At 41.4% G+C, this 24,242-nt stretch overlaps 1 protein-coding gene across 1 annotated transcript in view; it reads left to right on the top strand.

Annotated features, from left to right (window-relative positions):
* The first annotated feature begins 14,235 nt into the window (after positions 1 to 14,235).
* NYX (nyctalopin) overlaps positions 14,236 to 24,242 on the top strand; it is a 62,620-nt gene continuing 52,613 nt past the window's right edge. Inside the window, exons 1-2 of the mRNA XM_073669254.1 lie at positions 14,236 to 14,358; positions 16,832 to 16,994. Of these exons, the coding sequence (XP_073525355.1) occupies positions 14,236 to 14,358; positions 16,832 to 16,994 (286 nt within the window). The remainder of the gene's footprint in view (positions 14,359 to 16,831; positions 16,995 to 24,242) is intronic.

Genomic DNA, 24,242 nt, shown 5'->3' with positions numbered 1-24,242 from the left:
ATGGTCTGCCAGTTTTAGCCATGGCTTTCTGGATTTTCAGTTTCAGGGTCCCATTCAATCTCTCTAGTCTACCGCTAGGATGGTACACAGCATGAAAAGCCCGTTTCACTCCTAGGATGGACATTATTTCCTGCATTACTTCTCCGGTAAAGTGGGTGCTTCTGTCATTCTCTATAGTCTCAGGCATCCCGTATCTGCAGATGACTTCTGTGATTAGTTTCTTCGCTGTACCCTTGGTGGTGGCTTTACACACGGGGTACAGTTCTGACCATCCTGAGAAGAGGTCAACACACACAAGTACATACCCGTAGGTTCGCACCTTGGGAAGTTGAATGTAGTCTTTCTGAAGGCACTGGAACCGGGTACAGGCGCCTCGGTGTCTGTCTCATAGGCGTCTTGGTGGTGCATCCCACATTGGTGAGCGCACAGTACAGACAGGCTTGAACGTGTTTGGCTGCAGTGGCACTGAACCCAGGAGCATATCAATGATGGTGAACGAGGTCTATCATGGCAGTCTTTGATTGGTGGGTATTGCCATGGATGGCTTGAGCCATCATGGGATACAGAACTCAGGGAAGGCAAACTTTTTCCCCCACATGCCACAGTCCTTTTGGTGACTGCACAGTTCCCTTCTCTTGCCATCTGGCGAATTCGTCAACATCAGCCTGTTGTTAGCTTCTGGGAAGGTCGTAGGTCACAGGTGGTTCTATGGCGGAGGCCAGTTGTGCAGCTGCCACCTTGACAGGGTTGTCTCTTAGTTGCTAAGCTGCAGATTTTGCAGTCTGGTCGGCCAGGTGGTTGCCTTTAGCTGTAATTGAGTTGTCCTTTGCATGGCCTTTGACTTTCACAATGGCAATTTTCTCATGTAAAAGTAGGTCCTCCATCAGACGTTGGATGGATTTATCATTCTTGATAGGCTTATTGCCTCTGCAAGGAAAGATTGAGCTCTCCATATAGGTCCATAGTCATGAAAGCATAGCGGCTGTCAGTATAAATGGTGGCAGTCTGGTCTTTAGCATGTCTGCAGGCTTCTTCTATGGCACGGAGTTCAGTTTCCTGGGCAGATATGTGTGGGGGCATTGGTTCTGCTTTTATGGCTTCATGGAGGGAAACAATAGCATATCTAGTGTAAAACTGGCCATCCATGCCATACCGCGATCCATCCACAAAGAGCTCATGTTCTGGGTTATCTAGTGGGACATCGGTAACATGACTGAAACCCCCCGTGGGACATTTATGTGTATACAGTCATGTTCCTCTTCTGGCTCAACTAGCAGGTCACTCACGTTATCACTACCACCTCCTACCCCCTCCAAGATGGCTGGATTCAGAATAATGCAAAGGTGATTATGATGTCATCAGGCATGAGGAGGGCACATTAAATTCTGTGATGTCGAGCAGAATTTAAAAAGAATGGAAGTAACATCATGAGAGACATAAACAGTGAGGAAGAAAGTCAGAACAATTCAGCAGGAATAGCTGCACAGAATTTATGGCTTAGTGAGAACCCGACTTCCCCCGCTGGAGAAGGGGAAAGAAGGGGGGTTGTCAAGCTCTCCTCTCCCTTCTAGACTCAGACTACAATTTCTGTGTCCAGGCTTTTCACAATTATAACGTGGATTTATTTATTTACGCATTTATTTTTTTCAGGGGATTTGTTGCTTCCACACCCTTGGCTACGTGGAGTGTAACAGCTGGGGACATAGTCACTGTATTTTTGTAAAATTGTATAATACTCTGAGGGGTATTATTAGGGGTGATGTGGACTGCGTTCATTAAGGAGTTACCTGCTATCTGTGCTGAGGAGTGGTGACCTAGCCACTGTTAGGAGAAGCGCTTTTACTAGTATTCTGCAATTTTACAAAAATACAGTTAATATCTGATGAAGGTCCATTATTCACCGAAACATCATTAGCTGTTTTCACGGACTGTTCCTGTTTGTAAATAAAATCCACATTCTTTTGCAAAGCATCCTATTGAGTGCTGAGTTTTTCTACTACTATTGTTACAGATTGGAGCCCTAAGGCCCCGTCACACTAAGCGACGCTACAGCGATCCCGACAACGATACGACCTGTCAGGGATCGTTGCTGCGTCGCTATGTGGTCACTTGTGAGATGTCAAACAGTCAGATCTTCCCAACGATGTGGCGGCCCGTAGCGACCTGTATAACGATGCACGCCTATGTGTTTCTGTGTCTGAGTCGTCAACAAGGTCGTTGGTAAGGTGTCAAACACACTGATGCATGCTACCCAGCGGGGCCTCAACGATCAAAGAAATGTCCCGACCATTCCGACACGACCAGCGATCTCACAGCAGGGGCCTGGTCGCTGCTAAGTGTCAAACGTAGCGAGATCGCTACTGAGGTCGCTGTTGCGTCACAAAACTTGTGACTCAGCAGCCATCTCGCTAGCGATCTCGCTTAGTGTGACGGGGCCTCTACTCTGGCACCTCATCAACTTCTACTGGAGTTCCATATATTATTCATTTACAATGCAAGTCAATGTCATAGTTAATATGAATGTTTTTATAGGCAAACTGATGGTCTCTGTGTAAGAAATTGCAGCATATACTACTTTGATCCATATTCTGGATCAGACTCGGCCATTATAAGTCAATGGGTGCATTAAAAATAGATCACATACAGGTTACCATCCATATGTCATATGTTTTTCACAGATACATTGCAATTATTAATATGGGAAACTGTATTTGTCTTTAATTATTTATTACACAAATGGCATTACAATACAGATAAAAAAATTGTAATTTTTTCGGGGAAGTAAAAGGTACACACGCAATAGTCATGCTAAAGCTTATATCCACAGCAGCCCTGTGCTGCTGTTTCACCTGCAAGTAATTATGTAAGAAAAAAGGAAAACGACCAAAGTGACACAGGGTTGCTGCAGTTAAAACTGTAAAATGTCCATTGGAATATAGTGCTCTGAATAAAGTATCCCCACCAGATTAGGTTTCACCTTGCGAAAATGGCTTCTATGTGAAGCTGGTCTCAGAAGTACCCCGCTCCAAATTACCTCTCTTGGTTCGCCCCCCTTTTCCTCCCCTATTTCATCTTTCCCCTTAACTTCTTGGTCTGTTGTATGCTTCACTTAGCACGCCTTTATATGGTCTCTAGGCCTATTCTTAGGTTAAACACCTTTTTCGTACAAATATATGTGGTCAAGTGTTGTAAGCGATGCCTAGATTATCAGTTACCCATCAATGTTCAATAGTAATAATCAAAGCCATCTATTTCAAAGTATTGCAATACTTAACTATACATCAGACATTCTGTATTAAGTTTTTGTTTACTTCTTGTTAAAAACAAAAATTCTCTCTTTTAATAAACTTTAAATTTTAAAAAAAAACAACTGTAAAATGACTGCTGCATGTGAGCGTAGCATCAAGGTTGTGTTTGTAGCTTTCATTTATCCATGAGTATTCGTAGTGGCTCAAAACGCGTCAGATGAATATTCCTGTTTCACATTTTTAGCGGATTTATAATAAAGAGTATGGCTTCTTTATGCTGCTGGTCCTGGATCCTGTCTAGTTTTATATTATGGATTAATGGATGTTTCCATTTGAAGTCCTTCAAGCCTGGCCTGTGCACTGGACTAATGAATGTCCACAAGCCGCTCCAAGCGGTGGTGATGCACATCATAAAGGATAAGCCGTACCACAAACTTTTTTCCTTTGATTTAAATAATAATTATTTGAATTTAATTAATTAAACAATTCTGGCAACACTCAGGGGTAGAAACGCTCTATTATTGTTCTCCTGGTAGGATGTAAAGTAATAGTTTTTACTTACATGCAACTAGCCAGAACCTTGCAAACAAGAATAGAGAAAATCTTGGATAGCGGACATAAATTACTGTAATTGGTGCATTTTCTGAATTCTTCAATGAAGATTGTGAATACCAGTTATGTATTCAATTATTTTCCATCTAATTATTTTGTTTTGACTCTGACCTTTTTTGCTCTTTATAAGTGTAAAAACCTAATTAGAACAAATGTTGTTAAAAACATTACAATAAAGCATGACTAATAAGTGTGAGGATGAATAGTGAACACTTGCTTTCCTGTAATTTTGCTTTCCTAGAAAAAGAATTCCACACAATAGGGTTATATACTTTTCCACTATCCTTTCCTGCGATGATCACATCTATTTAAATTGTAGATAACCTACAATATTGGTGTAAAAATATAAAGAGACATTTTTGGATAGGTATTATGTGTTATGTTCAGGCTCAAGGGAAGCACTGGTAAACAACTCGGAAGTTTTTACTTCCTCCTCTGCAATACACAAGGAATTTAGGTACCAAATATAACAGTGGGGGATTTTATGTATTGAAAACTGCACTTAAATCACCAGTGCCAAAAGCTGCGCTCTTACAATTGATGTCAAGCTGATAATGTTTCTCAAGAGTGAAAGAAGTCCAATAAGTAGCCTTACACATGTCCAATATGGAGACTTGCACTCGCTCTGCCCAATATCCTAACTTCCAATATGTAGCGTAGATCAGGAAAGAACTATGGTAAAATGATTCCCTGTTGATATTACAAGATAAAGAAACACCAAGAAGATGTAGTCCTCAGTAGCACACCATCAAATACGAATATCAGGTAATATCTAGACAAGAGCACTTGGCGCTCTCAGTCTTTTATCGAAAGTGATCGCAATAAGGAACAATACTTTGTAAGATAACCACGTCAGGTGTGCCTGTAGAAAAGATTCAATGTAGACCCAGGAAGTTTAAGTGCAAATAGTCCCAAACAGGAATCAAATCTATTACTTTTGGACTTACACTCTATAATGCTTTGAATAATCTGGATGTTAAAAGATGAGTGAATTTGCCTTATATCATACTAATTATGGCAGTCATAAAAACCTTAAGGTTATTGGCATTCAAACCTGTCTGCAGAAACGACAGAATATAAGAAACATCAGTTTGAGAAAAATCAGATTCAGAAACCTAAGCAGAGAAGTTAGTGCAGATGCTTGTGACGCGCCCCTGGGCCTGTGTCGCGCTGCGTTGCGCACGCGGGAGCTTACCCGGAGTCGGATCTCTTGAGGGTTGTAGTCTCGTGGCGGTGACCCGGTCCGTGCCCAGGGAGTCAAACTGAGCGGCGATGTATTAGCGGTAGGTGTTGGACGACTACGCCACCCGTTGAATGCAGCGAAGGAGCTGCCGCTGCAGGGCAGACCGCTGAGGCCGGTGGTAGGATTGTGCAGCGTGATAGTATCACCCCCAACGGGAGGGGTATGGCCTCAGGGCAGCCGACGTGGATGATGGGGGAGCAGGAATCACTCAGAGACGATGCGGTGTAGTTCAGGGTCTTTACTGGTGATAAAGATAGACCCTCCCGGAGTACTGGCTAGCGATCGGGGCCTGGTCAGTCCTTGAGCAGATGGGATCTCCCCTGGCCAGGCGGAGTTGTAGGCCTCCCAAACTAACTGTACTCTTCTGGCTACCTTGCTAGAGGCGGGTATAAGTAGCCCACGTCCCTGAGTGTACCGTGTGGTGCTCACCCGTATGGCCGGTGACTCGGGGCCTTCTAGTAGCTTCCGCTCCACGACGGCGGTGCTGGTCCCATGCGTGTGACCGTGCCTTCGGGTTTCTTGGCCAGAGGACCTGGAATCCCCTGCCTGACGGATTCTGCTGCTGGGTAGGAGTTAGTCCCCACAGCCTCGGACTCCGGGTCCGGTAAGAAATCTTCTCAGTCAGGGCGAGCTCTGCAGCTGCCAGCCCCTGACTCCTTGTAACACTGCTCCCACAGAGCTCCTGATGTTCTGTTCCTATATCTGCTTCTTTTCTCTGTCTCTACTTCTTCTCTACTCACTCACCCTGCCTCAGCCCCAGTTTTATATAGGGGAAGTTCTTCCCCTCCCAGGACTGTGCAGGAGGTGTGGCATGCATAGGATTCCTGACCAAGAGACCTCCCACCTGCTCTCAGACGTAATATCTCTATCACTGTGGCAACCAGACCCCTGGGGTGTCACACTTGCATAGGATCTGTTAACAGAATGTTTAAGGGCACACAATAACATTTTAACAACCACCTCTGATAATTCTTCATCTCTTATGATACACATTAGATAGCTGTCAGCAAACAATGCTTCAGCTAACCTTCCAGACTCCTCCTTAAGGCCCCTATATACATAAGACTGTCGACTAAACCCACTGATATCTATGGGTTTGGATGACAATCTAGTGTGTATGAGCGAGCCGGCTGACTGATGGTCAGGAGAGATGTCGATTGTGTATGTCCGATTTCTTACTGAGATAAGCGGCTTGCCAACGTGTTAGTCAGTGGCTTTCTCATAGAGAACACAAGAGCACTTGGCCAAGCGAGCGCTCTTATGTATGGGAGCGTCGGCTGAGATGGCTGTCGGCCGAACGATTGGCTGAAGCATCGTTCAGCCAACAGCCATCTAATGTGTATGGCTGACCCTACACAAGAGCGCTAGGTCTGCTGAGCACTCCTTTATTCTCAGTGAGATAGCCGCAGGCAGACTCATAGTTTCTTCATCTCACCGAGAACAAAAGGATTGGCAGTCCAAAATTGGCCTTGCTAGTTCCTCCCCACCCCCCCCCACCTGACATCATCTATCAAGGAAGAGTTAGGAGGCCCTTATACACATTATCGATGGGTTTGGAGGTCTTTAGTCTACTTTTTTCACAATCCATCTGGTTAAATTGAACTGCTTTAGATTTTGATAATGAATCTTGATTGATTTGAGTTGCCAGCAAATTTAACTTTGGAACACAACTCTTGCTGGTAATTAATTAGTAGTGGTGTTGATTGAGTCCTCACTCTGAAGGGTGTATCGACTTAAGAAGAGCCTTTTGAGAATTACAACAACCTCTGATATGCAGTGATTTGTGCTTAGTGCTTAGTGCTTCCCAGATGAGGATCTACATTCTGTTAGGAGACAACTGTGTCTTGCACCCCCTTGATTGTTGAGGTAAAATACCGAATTGAGATAGTCTAAGGGTCCATTTACACAGACCAACTGGCGGCATGATATGACTGCCAATCAGTAAACTTTTACCGATCGGCATTCATTTAAATGCTCGTTTACACAGGCAGACTGCAGTAAGCGATGCGCACTGTAATAGATCACTCGGTGCTCATGGGATGCCATAACTTTCGGCAGTGTAAGTCCTGTCTACACAGGATGAAGCACTGCCGAGAACGATGATTTTGTGCACTGTGGAAAAGATCATGTACCCAATGAATGAGTGTTTTGCTTGTTCATCGGATGATCAGCAGCCTGTTTACAGTGAAAGATAGTCGTGAAATGAGCATTTTAAGACTACTCTTTCAAGGTTATCATTCAGTGTAAATGCGATTCAACTAAACAATCACAAGATCATGAAATTGTAATAAGGCTAATCTGATTGCCTTTACCTCTCAAAAATTTGACAAATGAGTTTCGTCTTCTTTGAATAAAACACACACAGAGGGTCCAGAGCAGGAAATCCCTCATGGCATAACACTTGTAATAGTTAAAAAACTCCCACATAATCTGCCCAACATGGTGGACATTATAGACGTATAATATGAGGACATTAAAAGCCACAGGTATTATTGGGCGTCTGGAGTTTATATATCAACATCTATTCATTTTTCCAGGTAGACAGTTTATAAATAGAAAATATCTATGTATGTGGTAAGTAATGAGCATTTGGTTGTATAGTCTTCCCTAAAAACACCATTCACATAAAAGCCCACAGACTGCCAGCAAACATAATGTTCTGTAACGAAAGTAATACATTGCAGATAACCGCAGATTTAATTACATAGTCTATTTTTTTTTTTCAACAGAAGTTCATTATATTCTGCATTTTTTGAAGCACAAGATACAAACTACATTCTACATTCTAACATATTATGAAGTTCTGCATCTGTTCTGTCTCTATTTAGGCGACTGAAATCCTACAAACACATGGCAGCTTTATTTTTTCCTGGCTGAAAGAGTTGCTCTCATTAACAGACTATTTGGCAGGGATCCATATAGCAAGTAGGCATTTTAATTGAGGATAAACATATACAAGATGATGTTTTACTATAGTTGGACTTATTATCCCTTAGTTTGCCTATCCAAGAAATCTAGTACTGCAGTAATTATTTGTCTCTTGTTCATAACATGATGTAATATCACAATAGATAAAAATATTGATTAATTGATTAGGACGTGCAGAAATTTCATTGTCTGTTCATGGGACGTATATTTAAGTTTTAAGGCGACACAACTTTTTTTTTCAATATAGTGTGGCCCATAAAAAATAATACAATGTGATTTTCTGGATTTTTTTTAATTTTGTCTCTCACAGGTGAAGTGTACCTACGATAAAAATTACAGATCTCTCCATTCTTTGTAGGTGGGAAAACTTGCAAAATCGACAGTGTATGAAATACTTATTTTCTCCACTGTGTATGTGTATATGTGGGTGTGCATGCATATGTGTGTATATGTATATACAGTTGAAACCAGAAGTTATATATATATATATATATATATATATATATAAATATAAAGACACATCTGCATGTTTTTCTCAATATCTGATTTGAAATCAGGATAAACATTTCCCGTTTTAGGTCAATTAGGATTACTATCATTTTTTATATTTGCCAAATGCCAGAATAATGAAGAGAGAGTGAATGTTTAAGGCATTTTTATTACTTATATATATATACAGTACAGACCAAAAGTTTGGACACACCTTCTCATTTAAAGATTTTTCTGTATTTTCATGACTTTGAAAATTGTACTTTCACACTGAAGGCATCAAAACTATGAATTAACACATGTGGAATTATATACTTAATAAAAAAGTGTGAAACAACTGAAAATATGTCTTATATTCTAGGTTCTTCAAAGTAGCCACCTTTTGCTTTGATGACTGCTTTGCACACTCTTGGCATTCTTTTGATGAGCTTCAAGAGGTAGTCACCGGAAATGGTTTTCACTTCACAGGTGTGCCCTGTCAGGTTCAATAAGTGGGATTTCTTGCCTTATAAATGGGGTTGGGACCATCAGTTGTGTTGTGCAGAAGTCTGGTGGATACACAGCTGATAGTCCTACTGAATAGACTGTTAGAATTTGTAGTATGACAAGAAAAAAGCAGCTAAGTAAAGAAAAATGAGTGGCCATAATTACTTTAAGAAATGAAAGTCAGTCAGTGCGAAAAATTGGGCAAACTTTGAATGTGTCCCCAAGTGCAGTTGCAAAAACCATCAAGCGCTACAAAGAAACTGGCTCACATGAGGACCGCCACAGGAAAGGAAGACCAAGAGTCACTTCTGCTTCTGAGGATAAGTTTATCCGAGTCACCAGCCTCAGAAATCACAGGTTAACAGCAGCTCAGATTAGAGACCAGGTCAATGCCACACAGAGTTCTAGCAGCAGACACATCTCTTCAACAACTGTTAAGAGGAGACTTTGTGCAGCAGGCCTTCATGGTAAAATAGCTGATAGGAAACCACTGCTAAGGACAGGCAACAAGCAGAAGAGACTTGTTTGGGCTAAAGAACACAAGGAATGGACATTAGACCAGTGGAAATCTGTGCTTTGGTCTGATGAGTCCAAATTTGAGATCTTTGGTTCCAACCACCGTGTCTTTGTGCGACGCAGAAAAGGTGAACGGATGGACTCTACATGCCTGGTTCCCACCGTGAAGCATGGAGGAGGAGGTGTGATGGTGTGGGGGTGCTTTGCTGGTGACACTGTTGGGGATTTATTCAAAATTGAAGGCATACTGAACCAGCATGGCTACCACAGCATCTTGCAGCGGCATGCTATTCCATCCGGTTTGCGTTTAGTTGGACCATCATTTATTTTTCAACAGGACAATGACCCCAAACACACCTCCAGGCTGTGTAAGGGCTATTTGACCAAGAAGGAGAGTGATGGGGTGCTACACCAGATGACCTGGCCTCCACAGTCACCAGACCTGAACCCAATCGAGATGGTTTGGGGTGAGCTAGACTGCAGAGTGAAGGCAAAAGGGCCAACAAGAGCTAAGCATCTCTGGGAACTCCTTCAAGATTGTTGGAAGACCAATTCCAGTGACTACCTCTTGAAGCTCATCAAGAGAATGCCAAGAGTGTGCAAAGCAGTCATCAAAGCAAAAGGTGGCTACTTTGAAGAACCTAGAATATAAGACATATTTTCAGTTGTTTCACACTTTTTTGTTAAGTATATAATTCCACATGTGTTAATTCATAGTTTTGATGCCTTCAGTGTGAATGTACAATTTTCAAAGTCATGAAAATACAGAAAAATCTTTAAATGAGAAGGTGTGTCCAAACTTTTGGTCTGTACTGTATGTATATTGTAAAAATCTATTTTTAACATTAAACCATTTTTATTAAACTTTTTCCATCATCAAAAAATCACTAAATATCAAATTCAGTTACATTATGCAACTTATGTTTTTTTGCCCTCATTCGTCTGGATTTATAGCATTACAGTACTGCATGGCTCAAAGCCAAAAAAGGCTGTGATATTATTTCAGGCATAGACCGGATTGATTTGTCGACAATCCGTGTCTTGCTGTTCAGGCAATCACATTCTTACATTTCCTACATAATCCTTATTTGATACTAAGGATTTCAGGGCCATTAAATGATCATTTTCAGAGAGGAACAAACCAAATGGATGGGCATGCAAGGGAGAGAAGGATCATTCTGAGACATGTAACGACAGGAGCACCCAGCCACAAAACTAGGTACGATGATTAATCAGTTCCATATAAAATGTTCAGTTTAACATTTAATTTTATAGGTAATGTTTCTGCTCAGTACCTTGTTATAGTTATGTGAATGTTAGAAAATATAGGGAAAAGAAACAAAAAACAACATTAAATGATTACATTTATTTTCCTTAATGTTGTTTTGTTTTATTTTTTTCTTCCTGTAGTTGTTAAGGAAAGATTTGTACTAGTGAGACTTCAGTTTAATTAATGTTTTTCTTTAGTTCTTATAAGACATTATTGCATACAGTACTATATGTTTAAGATGTAGAGATGATGCAAAGAGTAAATTTACACCAAAGATCCTGCATCGACATCAGGCAAACCTGGGCATATGCCAGCGACTGGTGGATTTGAGCAGCTAATACAGATCTGAGTAAACATGTTCTATGACTGACCAGTCAAACGGATTGGGAGTAAGAGACTGCAGAAAATATTAAATAATTAGTCCATTTATACAATATTGCACAAGATATATAAAGTATTGGAGGTGGTATTTTTATTTATAAAATTTTTTTCTTTTTGAGGGGTACAAAATCCAACCATCATCACTGAGCTATTCTAATAGTATAAGTCCATATCAATATATTAATCATTTAAATTGTCCATTATTACTATACAATCTTAAAACATTACTATACATATACGGTTTGAGCTACTAGATGCAAGAGAATATCACATCTATCAGATATACCAATACAAGCGCTGTCATTTCACACACATTTTCTATTCACTGTGTTACAGGTAAAGGTCCCTTGTCAAAATATTTCTGAAATGCCCTGGTCTAATGGAAGAAGAAATGTTTGCCAACATCTTCATTGGTAAGACTTTTATTCATTTTTATATTATCTGACGTATTCGCATTAAACAATTTATCATCTAGTTGGGTTTCCTGGGCAAGTAACAGCAGTCATGTCAATATATATTTCTAACTATATCGTCCTATAAGGAATTCACAATCATTAAGGACATTTTGGAATATCAATAATTATACCAAAATGTTGAGTTACATAAGAATTATAAAATGAATAACTAGATGGATACCAAATAGCTTTCTGAAGCTACATTTAAATATCTGCCATACATGACTATTTTTGCATCCTTTAAAAAAATAGTTTTTTTTATAAAAAGGTATAGTATCTTATCCTTGTGATGCTGTATCCCATTGTTTCTACTTGAGAAATGTGTTCTAAACTGTGTCAGTGTGGCATACTTCATTTATTCTAGGTAATAATGTTGAATTTCACAGTATTTTTATACTGAAAAACACTATACACAGTTTTTTTTATTATAATAGTCCATGGTGTCATAGTCATGGTATACACATTTTTGTACGTGCTGTATTTTTTTTAGATTTACAAGCCATTTTTTCCTTTGCGTGAGCATGTCCCATAAGTTTTCACAACTTTACAATATATACTTCAATATATATACCTAGAATAATTCCTCTGTCTGTGGGACCATCAGGCAATAGTCCATCGTATTGCTAATACTTAGCTGGCTGTTGGTGAACAGGATCTACATCCACCAAGAGATTGTCACATTGTATTCTAGACTTATGGCATCCATTTGTTTGCGGTAACAGGCTTGGACTGGCCCAATGGAGAACAGGAGAATCCTCAGTTGGGCCCCTGTGCAAGTGTGGACAATCACCCTCTTATATGAACAGTACTTGGCACAATATAATTGAATCACTAAGTACAGACAAAGGAGCATCTTATTATTATTATTTATTTATATAGCTCCATTGATTCCATGGTGCTGTACATAAGAAGGGGTTACATACCAAATACAGATATCACAGTAAACAAACTAACAATGATAGACTTGTAGAGGGGGAAGAGGACCCTGCTCTTGCAGGCTTACATTCTACAGGAATGGGGAAGGAGATAGTAGATTAGGGGGGTTGCAGTAGCTCCGGTGTTGTTGAGGTGGCAGCAAGCAAGGTCATGGCAGGCTGTAAGTTTGTTTGAAGAGATGGGTTTTCAGGTTCCGTCTGAAGGATCCAAATGTGGAGGCTACTCGGACGTGTTGAGGCACAGAATACCATAGGATGGGGGCTATTCGGGAGAAATCTTGGAGTCGATTGGGTGAGGAACGAATAAGTGTGGAGGAGAGAAGTAGGTCTTGGGAAGACCGGAGATTACGTAAGGGAATATATCGGGAGATTAGTTCAGAGTTGTACGGAGGAGAAAGGTTATGGATGGCTTTGTAGGTCAGTGTTAGTAGTTTGAACTGGATACGCTGGGAAATTGGGAGCCAGTGAAAGGATTTGCAAAGGGGGGGTAGTCGCGCAGCAGAATTAAGGATGGACTGGAGGGGTGCGAGAGTGTAAGCAGGTAGGCCACAGAGGAAGGTGTTACAATAGTCGAGGCGGGAGATGATGAGGGCATGCACAAGCAGTTTAGTAGATTGAGGGTTGAGGAAAGGACAGATTCTGGAAATATTTTTGAGCTGGAAGCTACAGGAGGTGGTGAGAGCTTGGATGTGGGGTTTGAAGGACAGGGCAGAGTCAAGGGTTACTCAGAGGCAGCGGATTGCCGGTACAGGGGAAAGTGTGATATAATTTATTGTGATAGAAAGATCAGGTGGGGAGGATATGCAAGATGGGGGAAAGATGAGGAGTTCAGTTTTGTCCACATTGAGTTTGAGGAAGCGAGAGGAGAAGAAGGCGGATATGGCTGATAGACATGCTGGGATTCTGGACAGCAGAGAGGTGACATCTGGGCCAGAGAGGTAGATCTGGGTGTCATCAGCGTACAGATGGTACTGGAAGCCATGGGATTTTATGAGCTGTCCCAAGCCAAGGGTATAGATTGAGAAGAGTAGGGGTGCTAGGACAGAGCCTTGAGGGACTGCAACAGAAAGGAGGTGGGATGAGGAGGTAGTGTGGGAGTGGGAGACGCTAAATGTCCAGCGAGAAAGGTATGAAGAGATCAAAGATAGGGCAAGGTCTTTGACGCCAAAGGGAGAGAGGATCTGTAGTATGAGGCAGTGATCAACAGTGGTCAAGGCAGAGGACAGGTCAAGAAGAAGGAGTACAGAGAATTGTCTGTTAGCTTTGGCTGTAGGTAAGTCATTAGTAATTTTGGTAAGGGCAGATTCGGTGGAATGGTGAGGGCTGAAGCCAGATTGTCGGTTGTCGAAGAGAGAGTTAGATGAGAAGTGAGAGGAGAGTTTAGCGTGAACGTGTTGCTCAAGGAGTTTGGAGGCAAATGGGAGCAGGTGTTGAAAATGTCCACCATTTGCATCCAAGCACACCTGCACGCCTGTATTCCACAGGACGTCTGGGGTCATTGCCTGAATTTCTCGGATTGTCCTCTCGGATTGCCTGTGACATGGCTTGTTACTGTACACCCGACCTTTCAAATGGCCCCAAAGGAAAGAATCCAGCGGGGTTAAATCAGTACAGTGACTTCGTATGGGCGAACAAACCTTTCTTGGCCAGTTGGTGACATTTGGAATACGACATGCCTGTCTCCTGGGAAGGGAAAGCCTGTACAACGATTTACGTGGAGACGCCAGAAGTTGCTGTTTCACATCTTGAATTGTTTCCTCAGACATTTTCGGATGTTCTCCATCATGCTTATCCAGTAATGTTCCAGCTTATTCACCAATGACAGAATACACAGTTTGGACGATGGATTTCAACCTCCAAACTTCTTTAGAAGCTAACTTTAGCACCTCTTTAAGGACTCAGTTTTCCAATAAGTTTTAACAATGAAAACACGCTCCTCCAAACTGTATCTGTACATTGTTAACAAATGTAGAAGAAATTCGGCAGGAGTGAAATGCAAGCACCACACAAACTACTGATGTGCAGAAAGGAGTGCAGCAAGTCTATCTCATGGTGGAGACGACCGGTGGGGCCATAAGTCGGCGAGACCACTCAGTGCGAGTATGTTTCTCAGCGCTGTCGATGAGGTTGATTGCACTCTCACTTCTCATGAACCAAAGTATATACAGTCCAAATGTCAGTACAGTCAACTGTCTCTTTTAGAAGCTGCAGCAATATTTCCAGGTAAAATAGAAAGAGAATCACCCTGTATCTTCTATCCTTCCCTTCTAGTCACTTTTTTAGACTCCATTCTTCTTACCCTTCTTATAGTCTATGGGTAATTTAAATGCCCATAAACTATATGGAGACATGTCCAAGTTCAGCCCAAGTCATTGACCAATCACATGTTTAAGTAAAATGGTCATTGATATATAGTAACTATGAACATGAATGCCAGATGTGAGAATTTGGCCTTTCACCGGAGCCTTGTTATGGTTTATCATACAGCAACAAGAAGGATCAGTGTGAGTGAAAGGATCTGTGAATGTACTGGTCACGATTCATATTTCTGCCCAAAAAAGCATAATGCAAATTAACATGAATTATAAAGTTGTATGGCTTGATTCCATAAATTCTTTCACATTAAGAACATAGCCATATGAGCCTCACATGTCATATGCCTACATTAGCTTAGAGGTTTTTGTATTTTACCATATTGGTTTTTAATCTCATGGAATAAAGGACACTGATTTTTTCTTTTGAAGACGAGTGCTGGAACATCATTTTTTTTTTCACTATATCTTTATTGTGTGTATCCATTAGCCGGCTGAGATTCATTGCCTTACACCCTCCACCAATTCACTATGTGCATTGACTATATTGGATGTTTATTTCTTAAATGGTAAAAAACTTTTTTTTGTGAAGCTCATTCAATACACATATAAATGGCTCTCAGTTCAATGCTATCGACATGAATCTAAAGCATCTGCTAGAGGTAAATGAATGCAGTCAAAATGGTCTCGTGTTATCAATTTGGAATAATACAGTCACTGTATATAGAAAGAATATGTAATTGTGAACATTACCCTAAGACATAATATTCAGTATTTGGCATACCTCTCAGTTCATAGTTTTGCTATGATTTTTGTGTATGCCCCTGCTGATTTATGTAAATGAATGTAAAAAAAAACCTCAATGTGAACATAACCAAAGACTGAATTATTCATCCATTTGGGTACCAGAAACAAAATTATAGTTGCCCTGACTATCAGCCTTCTGTACTATTTATTATGGAGAGGATATACAGTTGCTATCAAAATTATTCCACCACCATTACAGAAAACGTTTATCAGCAAAATTTACCAGCCTTATACTGTCTGCAGCAAACCAAACAAGAAAAATGTAAATAGCTGAACACAATAATATAACAAATAGAGTCTCCAAATTCCAAACAATGCCACTTTTGTGGACTACTGCAATAGTCTTAATTACTTAGTAAAGCATCCTTTGGCTTTTATGACCTGCTGCAAATGTGATGCATAGCCAGAGACCAGCTTCTGGCAGCGTTCCTGAGGAACCTTACTTGATTTCTCACTGACAATGACCTCCATGTAACCAATATTCTTTAGAAACAGAATTTTTTTTACCTATATTCTTTAGCTTGTATTCTGCAACAGCCTTCTTCAAAGATTTTCTTTGGGTTTCATGTCAAGTGACTGTGATGCCCACTCCAGAATGTTCTAGACTCTCTTCTGAAACAAAGCATTGGTTGACTTTGAGGTATAATTGGGATCATTGTCCAATGATGTCTAAGCTTCATTGGATGCTCATGCTACTATTCTAGTGAAGTCACAAAAAATAATTTTTTTGCCTTAAATTTGGTTTGCTGGATTGAAAAACCTTTATAATCACTTTTAACAAAGCTGCTTGATACCTCACAAGTCTTATCTGTGCACAGCGACATGGATTGCCCACAACCCAGATTGAACAACTTACATATACTGGATGGGGTGAGCTGTATCCACAAACTTTCTTATACTACTCCTCAGCTCTGATGTCTTTTATCTCAGCATGCATGATGTTTTCCTTAGGATTTCTTGATACTTGATTGTGTCCATCACTGTACACACTGCAGATTTCCAGTGCAAGAGGAAGCAAAGCAGCCCCAAAGCATCACCACCATGCTTTACTGTCGGCAGAGTATTTTATTTTTCTTCATTCTTCTTCCTCAAGATACACCAATGATTCAAAGGTCTGTAAAACTCCAGTTTTGTTTTATCTCCCCACAGAACAGAATCCCAAAACTTCTGTGGCTTTTTTATAACGATTTTTCTTGTGCTTTTGGATCAGTGCACATCATGGAGTTGGAGCATGGAGACTTTCCGTATTTAGTATTCACCTTACTATGTAAACGGAAGTCTCTGTGTCTGCTGCCACCAAATCTTGCTGCAGGTCTTTTGCAATCACTTAAGTGTTTTTCCCCACCTGCCTCCTCAGGAATTTGGTGACCGTGGATGAGACCGTGGAAGTAATTTAGCTAGTGTTGCCATAACTTTGAACTTGCAAATTACGGCCCGATTAAACAAGACCAGTGTTTTCACACCGGTCTTGAAACTGCATATCTGAAAAATGGCGTGCGCCTCACCACATTTCTGACTCCAGAAAGGGACTGGGGTCAGATTTGTGGCATAAGGAGTGCTGGTGCTCATCATGAATTTGTGGAGTGGGTGTTTCCATGCTCCTGTCCCACCCAAGCTCCAAACAATTTGTCACAGCTGGATAAAAAAGGCGTTGGAACACCAAAAGTCGCAAAATTTTAGCACAGTCTCAGGTTGCACAAAATTTTGCAAGTTTTCAAAGCTTTTAGGCTATGTGCCCACGATGCAGAAATGCTCAGGATTTTTTCCTGAGCGTTTCTGCATCACCCTGGCAGAAAAAAACGCATGCGGATTGTACATGCGGATTGTACATGCGGATTGTACATGCGTTTTCCTGCCAGGGACATGCGGAAATGGAGCGGTTACCCACTGACATTTCCGCATGTGGATTGATTAGCATCAATTGGAAAGTGCTTGTGACAACTAGGTCACACTATATAAATCCATGCAAACAGCATGGAATTATATAGTGTGATCCGAGAGAGTGGTAAAAATAAAAAAAATAAATATATACTTACCCTCCGATGGCCCCCAGTGTCCCGCTCACTCCGTTCTCCCTTGCCGGCAACAGTGAATTGAAAGACCTGCCGACGTCAGCGTCGCGTGACCCGTCACATGACTCTGACATCAGCTCAGGTCCTTCAATTCACTGCAAAGTTCCGGGAACCAAGCAGGAGCGGTGCGCGGGCCGACAGAAGGTAAGTATACATTTATTTTTTATTTTATTCTTTTTTTACAGATTTTTAATGGTACCTGAGTGTGGATGAGACTCTCCTCTCCTCTCCACCCGGGTACCATCCGCACATTAGAACGCTTGAATTACGCATCTACATATACAGTGATGCGTAATCCATGCGGTCTAATGCAAGTCAATGGCGGCGAAGACGCAGCACTTCCGCAAAATAATTGGTAGTGCTGCGTTTTTTCCCGCAATGATAATCTGCAGCGGAAATTTCCGCAGCATGTGCACAGCACATGCGGATTATCATTGGGGAACATTGCTGCCCTTCTACCATGCGTTTTTAATGCGTTTTTAATGCGTTTCCGCAGCTGCAAAAACGCTGCCGAAACGCATTAAAAATGCATCGTGGGCACACAGCCTTACACCAGAATTCTAGCGTAAAAGCGCTCATACATCAGGCCCTATGCGTCCAACTGTATCTCTGGGAACATTCAATGTCTTTGCTATCTTATTATATCCTTTTCCTTATTTATACCCACAGGAGACTACACAACAACAATATGATCAATTAAAAAATAGTTTATTGATTATATAATTAAAATCAAAAATCTTTAAAGATTTAGGTTTAGCAGGTATAATCGCCTTTTTTCTTCCTGACCGCAAGCAGCACTATGGAATACTAAACATCTGTCCCCTGCCTTGTTTTTTTTACCTGTTGCTTATAAATCCTTTTTTTGATTTTAATTATATAATCAATAAACTATTTTTTAATTGATCATATTGTTGTTGTGTAGTCTCCTGTAGGTATAGATTGTATCCATGACCACACAATAGTCCTTAATTATCTACGTGTATTTACTCCTTTTCCTTATTTGTTTAAGACAATGATCTTTTGTCTTAACTTTTTGGGCCACTTTCTGGACATATTTCTAACATAAAATCAAACGTCACAGTAAACAAACCTCTAGACAGTCCAGGTATTTGATGTTTTTTATCTCAAGCACATATGATGCTACTGGTGAAACCCTTGATTAGTGTTCTTAAAGGGAATCTGTCAGTAGGATCAGTCCTCCTAAGCTGTGTATATGGACATGTAGGTCATAGGAAGATGAATAAAATGATACTTTGATATCTGCGATCTGATGTCTTATTCCAGAGAAAGCCACGATTTTCTTATATGTAGGTGACCTCTTCCAGGCTATGGGGAGAATGTTTCCTGGAAGAAAACTCTGCCTCCAGAACTTATTTTAAATAAAAGGGGTCGATATCAGTGTGAGACCTAACACAGCACAGGAGAAATTAAATGTTTTCTTCCAAAATTTTTCGCAGCTCTCTGAGCTCTGCTGTATTGTAACAATATCGCCACCCTGTCTGCCTGTGAGATGGAGGCCGAGAGGAACCTGCAGATGTGTCAGGTATAATCACACACAGCTCTGCAGTGAGATCAGGAGAGCAGATAGCGGCCATCACACATCACACTGGGAACTCCTCCTTCATGTAAAATAGTCTCTGGAGGCAGAGTTATCTTCCAGGGGAACATGCGCCCCATAACCTGGAAGAGGTAATTTTCATAAAGTGATAAAAGATGATTTATCAACAGCAAGACATGATATGAGACATAGAGGGAGGACTATTCAGCAATCTATAACCCGTATGCTCATATTAATAGTTTAGATAGGTCACATGTGGTGACTGAATTCCTTTAAAGGGAACCTGTCACCAGAAAAAATACTATTAACCTTCAAATATGGGGTTAATCTGCAGGTTAATAGCGTTATTAACCTGACTGGTGCCCGCACTTACCCAAATGCTTCAGGGAGAAAATGAACTTTATTCCCCCCAGCAGCATTCCAGTTTCAGTCACAAGGGAGGCACCGGCATGGGTTCACTCACCGCTCTGACTATACAGTAGCGGCCGCAGTAACCGCGCCCCCACCATTGACTGACACTGACTTTGCATTGGGGCCGGCTATCAGTTAGGGCTGGAGGTGTGGTACTGAACCAGCACCGGCACTGCCCCGGTGACTTAAACTGGAACGCTAAGGTGGAAATAAAGTTAATTTACTCCCCGTAGTGTTCGGCTAAGTGCTGGTGCCAGGCAGGTTAATATCGCTATTAACCTGCAGATTAACCCCATATCGGCAGGTTATTAGCATTTTTTCCTGTGACAGGTTCCCTTTAAGACAAATGTGAGCTCTTATGAAAGATTCTATTCTGGGGGCTGAATAATTCTGAGACTGCAGTAGTCATTAAAAGTGGCATTTTGTGTTGTATTTGTAGAAACAACTTGTTAATTATATTAGTTGTGTTGAGTTATTTGGTTTACTGCAAACAGCAGAAAGTTTGTAAAGTTTGCTAATCAGCCTAATTTGCAATAGGAGTTGAGTAAATTTAATTGCAAAAGGTAATACAGAGTAATCTGTTTCCGCATTGCCTATTGTTTAGGAAACCTTTCATTTCATGTTGTCACAATTTCACAGTTAATCTGAATGTTTATTCACGTGATGAAAATCTCTTCTCTATGCACCTTGCTGTCAGAATAAGAATTCTATTATTGTAGATGCAACATGGATTTAATAAACAAAATATTCTACAAGAGGATTTTTAGCTGTAACAAGTACATAGAGTTCTGACCATGAACCTTTCAGAAAGCCTCTCTTGAATTTTCAGTTTGGATGTTTCATGAAAGCTTTTACTGCTGAGGAATGAAACATATACTTTCTATTTTTTCTAATCAGTTTGTTCCCTTTATATTTCTTCATACGCTTTTGTATTTCAGAACATGCACATTGTAAATGACCCTATTTGCTCGTGCTGTTTCCATGGAAATGACAGTTATGGATCATTCCGTCTTTCATAGATGTCAAAGTTTAAAACTTTACACTATCGATTTCTCCCAGAATCATCTTTTCAATATAAAATGATAAATTTTTAATATTCTATAGGGAAAGTTAACATTCTTTGATTTAGAAACCTAAATTGAACTATAAAAAAAATCACACTAAATAAATATACAATGATGTCTCAAATCACCTTGTTTTATACTTGCAATGGCCTTTCCCCGGCCATCATAAAAGAAAACCTTATTTAAAGGTAACTAAAGCCTGATGCACACAGAAGTCTTTTTTTCCCTGAAGAGGTTTTGAAAAAATCTTAAGAAGGGGGAAGGGAGGGGGGAGTGCCTGTCACTACATTGGAGAGGATTACTTTGGGATCTGCTTCAAAGTAGGCACTGTCCAATTAAAAGGCTGCAAAACAGCTGGTAGTTTTTTGTTTTTTTTCCTGAAGGACTTCCACCAGCGATTTTGCAATCATTTTTTGCAGTGGCTGTGTCGCCGGCATCTTTTCTCTTATATCTTCATTAAAAGCTTACGAGCTGAAGCCATTTGAAGAGTGAACTTGTTAATCGTTCCAGGGTTTCCGAACCCTGAAGCATTTAACCCCTTACCGACAAATGACGGTTAAAAGAAGTTATAATAATACCACATAAAAAGGGAGAAATACCAACACACCATGATTGGACTACATATTCAACCACATAGTGACCAAATAATACCACATACATGGGACAAATACCGCCACACCATGACCAGACCACATATTACCACCACATAGTGACCGAATAATACTACATACAAGGGAAAAATGCTACCACACCGTGACCAGACCACATATTACCACCACATAGTGACCAAATACTACAATACTGATCATGAATAAAAACCACAATACTAACAACACTATTATGAACCAGTGACATTATACACAGGAGTGTATAGTGTACAGTATAGTGTATAGTGTCAGTGTACAGGTAATACAGTGATCACCAGAGACATTATATATATAGAAGCCCTGTATATAGTGTCAGTGTACAGGTAATACAGGGATCACCAGTGACATTATACACAAGAGCTCTGTATATAGTGTATAGTGTACAGGTAATACAGGGATCACCAGTGATGTTGACGCGCCCCTGGGCCTGTGTCGCGCTGCGTTGCGCACGCGGGAGCTTACCCGGAGCCGGATCTGTTGAGGGTTGTAGTCTCGTGGCGGTGATCCGGTCCGTGCCCAGGGAGTCAGACTAAGTGGCGCTGTTTTAGCGGTAGATGTTGGACGACTACGCCACCCGTTGAGTGCAGCCAGGGAGCTGCTGCTGCAGGGCAGACCGCTGAGGCCGGTGGTAGGATTGTGCAGCGTGATAGTATAACCCCCAACGGGAGGGGTATGGCCTCAGGGCAGCCGACGTGGATGATGGGGGTAGCAGGAACCACTCGGAGACGGTACTGTGTAGTTCAGGGTCTTTACTGGTGACAAAGATAGACCCTCCCGGAGTACTGGCTAGCGATTGGGGCCTGGTCAGTCCTTGAGCAGATGGGATCTCCCCTGGCCAGGCGGAGTTGTAGGCCTCCCAAACTAACGATACTCTTCTGGCTACCTTGCTAGAGGCGGGTATAAGTAGCCCACGTCCCTGAGTGTACCGTGTGGTGCTCACCCGTATGGCCGGTGACTCGGGGCCTTCGGGTTTCTGGGCCAGAGGACCTGCAATCCCCTGCCGGTCGGTTTCTGCTGCTGGATAGGAGTTAGTCCCCACAGCCTCGGACTCCGGGTCCGGTGATAACTTCTCAGTCAGGGCGAGCTCTGCAGCTGCCAGCCCCTGACTCCTTGTAACACTGCTCCCACAGAGCTCCTGTTGTTTCTTCCTATATTTGCTTCTTTTCTCTGCTTCTTCTCTACTCACTCACCCTGCCTCAGCCCTAGGTTTATATAGGGGAAGTTCTTCCCCTCCCAGGACTGGGCAGGAGGTGTGGCATGCATAGGATCCCTGACCAAGAGACCTCCCACCTGCTCTCAGACATAACATTGCTGTTACTGTGGAAAACCAGACCCCTGGGGTGCCACAATATTATACACAGGAACTCTGTATATAGTGTCAGTGTACAGGTAAGACAGTGATCAGCAGTGACATTATACACAGGAGCTCTGTGTATAGCCTAAAGTGGGCGAGTACATGTGATACACTGACTCACCAGTGACGTCTCTAGGTGAAGTCCTTCATCTTCACTTTTCTTCTTCATCTGGCACAGACCACCATTATTTTTTCCTGCCAGGACTTGTCTCTGCAGGAAATAACAGTCATTTATAGCTGATCTCTTCCAAAGCACATTCCCAACTTTTTCCCCGACTTCTACACTATGCCAGATGAAGAAAAAAAGCGACATTGTGCCACACTGCACAGTATCAGGACCCTGCTTTTGTTCGCTCCCATGGAAAACAGTCTCCTAAAAAGTAGATTATATTACAGCAGTAATAATGTCCCCCACTTGCCACCATAAACTAATAACATATGTTCCTCATTTTTGCCCCCATACAGTAATTAAAGGGAACCTGTCAGGTCCCCCATGCCCTCCAACCCAGCAGCATTCACTTGTTCATGAGTAAATTCTCTGCCTAACCAGCCCAGTATAATGTTTTTCTGTAAAATGAGGTTTAAAAAAGCATTTATATTGTCCCCGTTTCCTATGCTAATGAGGGCTTTGACTAGTTGATGGGGTGTTTTTTGCCCCTGCCTTGTTAGCCCTCTTCCCATGTTATCACGCCCCTGTGGGCATGATAACATAATATGCAGAAGCTATCGTCATCGCCGGCCGAGGATGCACATACAGTTGAAACTAGTGGGCCTCCTCTACGTCCTGCTTGGGGGCCCACCAGAGATTTTTCCGGTGTCCCAATGGGCCAGTCCGACCCAGAGTAAAAACGTCAGCTCAGGGCGCAAAAAATAAGCCCTTGCACAACCTCATAAAATGTTAAAATGTTAAACGATATGGCCTTGGAAAAAGGCAACAAAACCAAAAATTTTTTTTTTTTTTACAAATTTCCGGATTTTTTTCACCACTTAAATAAAAAGTTTCTTTGAAATTTCAACACAATTGGAATTTTTTTCCAACTTTCCAGTGCATCACATGATAAAATTAATGATGTTCAAAAGTACAAATTGTCCTGCAAAAATAAGCCCTCATATATTTGGATGGAAAATAGCCCTATTCTTAGGCTCTTGGAATGGAAAAAAACAAAAATGAAAAAAAAAAGAAAATAGACCAGACAGGAAGGGGTCAAAAGAAGTAATAAAATACTAACATATGCACAGCAATGTTGTTTTTATATCCATTCTTTGCTGCATAAGGCGCCTTTTCAGATGGATTCCAGGTGACATCCACCTTAAAAAGACACATCCCAATTGGCGATCCTCTTTCCCCATTTGCCGCTCACCTTTTATCACTAACCTCCTCCTTCAGCCTTTCACAGCTTGCTAATTCTCTTACACATGAGGACGGGAACACATTGGACCTGATCTTCTCCCAG

The sequence above is a fragment of the Phyllobates terribilis genome, unplaced genomic scaffold (assembly GCF_046119375.1).
Source record: "Phyllobates terribilis strain yellow unplaced genomic scaffold, ASM4611937v1 Scaffold_2__4_contigs__length_985480577, whole genome shotgun sequence".
NCBI classification, from domain to species: Eukaryota; Metazoa; Chordata; class Amphibia; order Anura; family Dendrobatidae; genus Phyllobates; species Phyllobates terribilis.
This window is presented reverse-complemented; position numbering and strand designations above follow the sequence as displayed.